Raw genomic sequence first — 7,942 nt, forward strand, 5'->3', positions numbered from 1 at the left:
TCTTAATTCTTCTGTGAAAATGGAAATTAACAATTTAGGGGAGAAACCCCATTCAATTATCTGCTGTCAGAAAGTCTGCTGTGAGCTAACCTGCATATGTCCTAATTTGGCTTCAGTATTAGCTTATTCTAAACAATTAATTTTTTCCAAATTTGGTCTAAATAATCATCAGGTTTCAGGCCTAAGATCATCTTCCAAATAATTATTTTAATTGTAAAAACATATGCAGAATGACATAATTTGAAATTTATGTACAAGGCTTAACATGTATATCCCATCATCTGATGCAACCTGATTTACAAGCTGATCAAATTTTACTAATGTGAGTCAAGTGCCTTTGTAATTGAATATTCTTTGATGTAAAAACGGCTGGATCAAGTCCATCTTTGGAAATTTCTTGATCAACTTCTACAATTTCTGATTTTCCAGGAAAACCTGTAATGTCTGGAAGATCAGGCGTGCGATGATGAGTAGGTAAATCCAGAGAACCAATGGTTCTGTTGCTGCCAAAATTGTCGTCCCACCACCTATGTGAAATGTCCAGGTTGCTTTTTCCCTTTTCTGCTTTACTCCATCGTGCCATTTTTTTATATAGCATTGGCTGCTTGCTCTTCCAGAGCTGCCCTTTTCAAACTTGATCCCATCTGTGGACATACAAAAGTACAATTTCATTTCAAACTATAAAAAGCTATGCATCTGCATATAAACATACTGAGACAGAAGCATACCTGAATCACAAGAGCATAGAGGGGAAGTGTGATGTAGCTGCATAACACTTGAACCGTCACCCTGAGAATTATTAACAGTCATAAAACTTTGTATACATATTCTAATGGTGAACATCAGCATCCTGGAAACATTGGCACTTACGCTAGAACCACCCTAACGATGATTATGTATAGTCGTTCATGTAACAAAGTGAATCCCATATAGCAACTACAGAGTAAAAATCAAAACATCAGATCACGTTTTCACCTAGCTAAACCATGGGTTAAAAATCACTGAGAAAGTCGTACCGTGACCCAAATGAAAAATGCCATCTCAAATGCATTCTGGAAACATGAAACAAGTGAGATGAATATTTACAGTAATTAACCAATGTTCTGGAGAGGTTTATTACATACCACAAACAAAGTGTAGTGCAGCAAGGTCAATACAAATTCTGGTTTTTGAACCAGAAAATTGTCGTTAGGCTGCACCAGAGGGGTTCCTTTAATTACAATGTGTTGAGCTTTCAGATCAAGTGCCATTCTTGCAACGATTACTTGGAGTTTGGTCCCAAGAACTAACACTATCTACAAATAGGAAACAACTTGAAATGACATTAAACTTATCAATTTCCCAAGCCATGAACATAATGTGAATGTTTTTAGACTTACAGTTAGCGGAATAAAAGAAATCCATAGATACACATTCCAACCTGTTTCATTATGTATATACTTCAATTAGCTGATATTCGAAAAAGGAAAAATAAAAAGAATCGCGGAAGAAATTAGTAGGATAATAAGATATTCATCCTCACCGTACACGTCCAGGAGCAATAGAATAACCACTAAAAGCCACATGGAAGGGCTGCCCAGAAAAGCTTCAAATGTCATACAGATAAAGCATAAAAAATTTAAGAATTCAAAGAGACACTTAAATTTTTACTAACCTGATGCCAACTATAGCTTTGAAATCATCCTCCAGGGATCGTTGGATGTACTTCTGGAAATTGAAGGAGCTGCTTGTGGACAGATGAGCCTACAAATGAATAAATTCAGTTGAAAATTAGGAAGATTAGTGGAATAATTAACAGTCATTATCCCTTTGTAAAGATTTGATCATGAATTCGATTCAAACCGAGATGAAGCCGTGGCGCAAAGTAAGGTAATCGACTTTTGCCACTGAATCAATGAACTGATTGAAGAAACATTTCTGCAGCACACAATTGTTTTTAGAAGTACTACAGATGAAATAACAGCAGAGGTTAATTAGATTAATTAAGTTAATAACTTAATCAATATTTGCTTACAATCCATAGATGGAGTGGTGTGCTTGTAAAAGAGCTGAGATGTCGACGTCCAAAGGTTGTTTGTCTTGTAAATCTAAATCGACGAGGATCTAAATTGAAACAACACCACAGTAAAAGCATAAATAGCTTTCGTTATCCACGACAAACGTGTATGCCTCATTGCAAATTTTGGATGAACAAGAACCAACTAATGCAATTTATAATTAGGAATACTTTCATAATTTTCTTTTCCTGAAAGTAGGAGTGGGTTGCAGCCAAGCTTAAACATGGTTCGACTTGAATTTGGCTTGAATCCTAAATGACTTGTTTGAGTTCAAGCTCAAGTAGATTTGAAATGGTCAAAGATTTTGTCAGAAATTGCTGATAAGATCAATAGTGTCATTGACACACAAATAATATTGTTAAAAAGATAAATAGTATTATCAATTGAATGAGATAGAGGTGGATACGAACCAAGTTAAACCTAAACACCTTGACTTGAGTTCGATTTGAATGAAAAATAACTCTGCTCGAGTTTATTGAGTCAATATTAAGGGTGGTTCAATTTCAGTTCGAATGAAAATGATTCAGTTCGAGTTTGACTCGAATTTATAATTCATATACATAGTCGAATATAGGTTTAAATTCATGATTCAAATTTATGACTCATTGACAAAATAATGTTATTTAACAATTACTTAACATAACATGAATTAAACCACAAGTCAAGTTCGAACCAAATCAAATCATCTATTTAGTTTGTAAGTTAAACTGAATCGAACCAGCTTTCGAGCCTGAATCAACTCAATTTGGGTCCATCTCTAGTTGGAAAGAGATTCAAATCAAACTCAAGTTGAGTTATAGACTAAAACTCTAACTCGAATTCAAATCTAATGGAGTTGAACATCAAGCCAACCAAGCTAGTTCGGTTTTAATCTAGCCTACTGGAAGGCAGTGTATATACCATTGGCAGCCAGGTATTCAACAGTTTCAGTTTCTTTCTCCCAGGCTTTCCATCGTTCATCTGTCAAGTTGAACTTAATTATAAGAAACAAATTTATAAGCAATTAATTATATGACCATTCAATCACATATTTCTACTAAAAATTACACACAGGAGATCCAAAGTTCAACACACAGTAATGAAATTGTACGCATGAGCAGATTTAAAACTAACCAATAAAATTAAAGACAATTAGCAGACTATTTTTTATCCAAATTTTAACATAAAAATATTTGTGAGATTCTAAAAATTTAAACTCTAATCTATCATCCAACTTTTATTAAAATTTAGAATTAAAGATAAAATCTTTATTTTTTTAGTAATATTAAAAAAATTATAATTATATTATATTTTTTCTCAGATTTTGAAAATTAATAATTTACTCCATTTTAAAAACTTTTATAGTTTAAAAAAGTGATGTTTTCCATCAAATCCCTAGAGTTTCTATTTTTCCACCAACTACCATCTCTGACGACGGCAAAAAGGAAGAGATAGTGACATTTCCAAAACCAAAATGCTTCGTCATCGTCAAAGAGACATCTGTCTCTTCGTCGACATCCAGAAAGAGATAGACATTGACAAAGAGACAAAGTTGTCTCTTCATTGATGATAAAGCTTCTTCCACCTAGAGATGTTGTCATCTCTTCCTCTTTGTTGTTGCTGAGATTGTAACTAGTGGAAGATAGAAACCTTAGGGATTTAAAGGAAAAAAAATACTTTTCAAAACTGAAAAAGTTTTGAAAATGGAATGAAACTATCAATTTTCAAAACCTATAGAAAAAAATGTTAAGATTATTATTTTTTTAATATTACTGATAAAATGATAATTTTATATTTAATTTTAACAGAAGTTAGGTGATAGATGGGAGCTTGAGTTTTTGAAACCTTACAAATATGTTTTTGTATTTGCATTAAAACTTGGTTGGGAATTGGTCCTATGGCCAATTAACACATCCAACTACCTTGGCTCTTCCTAGGGCCATTGTGAGAACACAGTAGACAATCTGCATCACCGCTAACACAAATATGAAGATGCTAAGCTGGTTTAGGCCATTTTGTGATATCACAGAAGTCATTCCCTGCAAAACAACACCATACATACTAATTGCTAATTACATAACCAAACACAGATTAATTAAAATAACTAAGATTTAACCTTAGAGGCACAATAATCAGAAGACCCGCTTGTATCATCACTTTTAGCCAATCTTCTTCCTTGTAACGTTTGTGTGGTTTTGGGCTGTGCGGTTTGACGGCAAGGGAGCATCGTGCTTGCAACTTTATTGGGTATGCAGATTTTCGAAATTAGTCCCTGAGTTGCACTAAGAATAAGAGACATGAACCCTAAGACGATGAGCACTGCACCAGCCAACACAAATACGATATCACTGAAACAAAACCAAAACTATCCCAGTTTGATTTAAAGTTAGATTGATGAGAACCTCACCTGTTTTAAGCTTCTCCACAGCTTCAACCAAGGCAGTCTTCCTTTTTTTTTAAGCCACTGTAATTAAAAACATCACAATATGAGTCAATAATTTGCTGACTGAATTAAGATTAGCTATTGGTTTGAATATTATAAGACTTACGTTGCCAAGAAGTTGAATCAAATGTTCGATTACAAGAGAGATGGAGATGAAGATGAAGCAAACGGTTGCTAGAGCCCACGTCGGTGTGACTTGCAAAGAACGATAAGTTGCTCCTCCTCCTCCGGCTGCCATGTTGTTTTCTCAATTCATTCGATCAGCGTCCTGAGAAATTTTGAGGGTGTGCGTAATCAACAAGACCAGATTATAATCTCCGAAGAAGAGTAGACAAGTTAAAAGTAAAAGAAAGTTGAAGCGTTCAACTTCAGACTCTTCAATTCTTAGAAGACTTGGCGGTTTCGCCACTGAATTGAACTGAAGTTTCCTCAAATATTGGACCGGTGCAGGCTCCATCTAAATTCTTTTTATTTACTTGTTTTCAAAAGGAGTATTTGACAATTGTACCAGAGAATTAAATGCATATATAGTGAAGTTAACATTTCTGTACAAGAAAAATTGTAAATTAAAAAACAGAAAAGGGCAATTAACAGCCATTTGTTTTTCCTATGAAAATTGGTGTCAGATGGTTGACTGACTTGAGAGGTCGAAAGAGCCACTAAATTGACATATTTTACTGTAACATTTGAATTCTATAAGTTGGCGGTTTGACAATTTTATTGCAAGTGTGGTAAATATTATTTTATTTTTATTTTAAAATTATTTAATTATAATAAATCTATACTTTTTTATATATTAAAATAAATTATCTTAAAGTCTTGTTTTATTTTATTTTTTACGTCATTTTATTGTGTATATATTAGATTAATATTTTTTTAAATATAAAATTATAACCTCTTAATTTGGATTATTTTTTACATGAAATAAATCATCTGTTCGTATTATTTTATTTTATTTGAAGCCACCACCTGAAGTGATTTCAAACGAAGCTTTTACAATTAATATCAGTTTTCGTAGGATATCACTACAAATATGCCACTAAAGTCGCCAAATCTTATCTATATTTGACAAACGGGTGGGAAAACTTAGATATGGGCTGGGCCAAATAAATGCTTCCTACTTATATAATGAATTCCCGAACTTGTAATTGCTTAGTTGTTGTGTTAGATATAGCATTCCGTTTGGCTTGTTCAAGCTTCGTTTGCACGATAAGTTGAAATCCTTTCAGTTACTTACTGATTCAAACTTATCACTTGACTTGCTTAAGCTCTACTTGAACGATGAGTTGAAATCATTTTAATGATCTTGAACTACTCTCACATGTAAATGTGTCTTGTTCCTCACCACATTTCCGAAATCATTATACTTATTTTTAAAAAAATTATTTTGTCCCAATTACAATTGTCGTGGTCACAGTCAGTTTGCCGTGTGAACTGAACCTTGTAAAATCAAAATAAGAACCGTCAGAATAGCAACTGACCTAAATTGAAACTAAAATCAAATTCTAACGGTTCGATTCCAGTTTTGCTTTTTTCGAATTGTCGAATTACTGTTCAAAGATTCATAAACTCACAGTTCAAGAATTTAATTTTAAAAAATTTATTAATTTTAAATAAAAGTCATTAAAATTATTTTAAATTTTTATTTTTTTAAATTAAAAAAATTATTTGCAGGGGAACAACGGTCCATTGAAATGTTTAAATTTGTAGTTTCTCCAATATGGCTGTTAAGCCTTCAATATTTTTTAATTTTTTATATAAAATTTTACCCATAATACTAATTCAATCTGTCAACTCTCTCATTTATTTATTCTTATTTTTCATTTTTTCAATTTTTAATACACTCTCAATTTTTCAATTAAATTCTCTTAAATTCAATTAAATTCTCTCTTTATTTTTATCAATTCTAATTTTAATTTCTATAATTTAATTATTATATTTTTATTATACAATTTCATAATTAATTATATAATTTGTTCTTTAATTAGTTTTATTTATTATCTATTATTATTTATTTCCCCATTATCTGTCATAATTTATTATATAATTTATTTTTTTATTATAAAAAAATAATAAATAGTGAAAAATTTTCAAGTAATAGGAGATTTGTCAATATTCATCCACATTTGATGTGGATGAAGATCAATTTGTGGAAGTTGTTCAACACATGGAAGTCAATATATGGAGGTGGCGCTACAACAACAAAAACAAATGGAGATGGAACAACAACCATAAAAAAATTTTTATCTCTGATATTTTTAAAATTTATTTCAAAAAAATATTTAGTTTTAGTAAAATTTAGGGTTTAATAATTATTGTAAAACTGTATTAAATCTTACACATAAAACTACTCCTAGGAACACATTAAAAATATCATTATTAGGTTTATATAAAAAACAAAAAAAGAATTAATTCAATTATTTAAAATTTAGAAAAATGTATATCTATATATAGTGATATTTGGAGTTACTATTGACAAATTCACTTTTATATTGGTATAACTTGTCATTTAATAGATAATAAATTTTAATTACAAAAAAGAATTTTAACATTTAGAATGTTTGATGATTGACATACGACTGATAATATTTATAGAATAATTAAAAGAATATTAGAAAAATATAGATTAGTTTTTAAATTTTTTCAATTTCATTTGATAATGCAGTTGCAAATTGGTCTCAATTACTGATTTAACAAAAATTTGTAAGCCCAATTTCGATGATAGATTTGTTCATATTAGATGTGTATGTCATGTGTTAAATTTATGTGTATAAGATGGTTTAAAAAATCTTAATAATTACGTTAGTTCAATAAAAGCAACAATTTTATTTTTATGGCCACAATCCCAAACAATGAAAGAATGAGGTAAAATTTGTAAAATACATAATAAAAGACTAAAAAGATTTCTTCAATATGTGTTGACTCATTGGAAATTTAACATATAATTACCCAACAAGTCTTTTAATTATAAGGAATTATTGTGTATATTTATTTCATAAAATGTGTCACAACTTACACTATATCCTCAATATTGGGATATTTGTAAGATAATTTTAGATATTTTAAGAAATTTTAATAATGTAACTTATACTTTGAATGGTTTATTATTTCACTTTTTATTTGTTTTTAAATGAAACCCTTAATATTATTGGAGTTTTACATAAGGCTAAAAAAGATGTTATTTTAAAAGAAACTATTTTTTTTATGAAAACAAAATGGTTAAATTACTATAAAAAAATTTCAAAATTTTTTTCGATCCTGGTTTAAATTAGATAGTGTTACAGATTATTTAATATTATATTATGAATGCATGTAATTAGATGATGAGAATGAAGTTAATATTCTATTAACTATAACTAACATTATAAATTTAATTAAAAAAATTATATTAAATATTTATTAGTTTATGATAACCAAAGTGTTCTTCTTCCTCTTTACTATTTATTACCCTCATCACCAACCC

At 30.1% G+C, this 7,942-nt stretch overlaps 1 protein-coding gene and 1 long non-coding RNA gene across 2 annotated transcripts; both read right to left on the reverse strand.

The window, feature by feature from the left end:
- Positions 1-590: 590 nt before the first annotated feature.
- Positions 591-789, reverse strand: LOC123207227. Its single transcript, XR_006500237.1, has 2 exons — positions 729-789; positions 591-644 (listed from the first exon to the last, which is right to left on the reverse strand). It is a non-coding gene; the product is annotated as an uncharacterized LOC123207227 (long non-coding RNA).
- Positions 790-926: 137 nt separating this feature from the next.
- On the reverse strand, positions 927-4,979 carry LOC123207215 (MLO-like protein 3). The gene is given in 13 exon segments (XM_044624526.1): positions 927-1,052; positions 1,125-1,295; positions 1,380-1,420; positions 1,523-1,572; positions 1,655-1,743; positions 1,843-1,917; positions 2,015-2,103; positions 2,958-3,017; positions 3,949-4,075; positions 4,153-4,355; positions 4,444-4,491; positions 4,494-4,500; positions 4,586-4,979. Coding segments are annotated over 13 exon segments (1,146 nt in total). The 5' UTR covers positions 4,718-4,979; the 3' UTR covers positions 927-998.
- Between the last annotated feature and the right edge of the window lie 2,963 nt (positions 4,980-7,942).

The sequence above is a fragment of the Mangifera indica genome, chromosome 2 (genome assembly GCF_011075055.1).
Source record: "Mangifera indica cultivar Alphonso chromosome 2, CATAS_Mindica_2.1, whole genome shotgun sequence".
Taxonomy (NCBI): domain Eukaryota; kingdom Viridiplantae; phylum Streptophyta; class Magnoliopsida; order Sapindales; family Anacardiaceae; genus Mangifera; species Mangifera indica.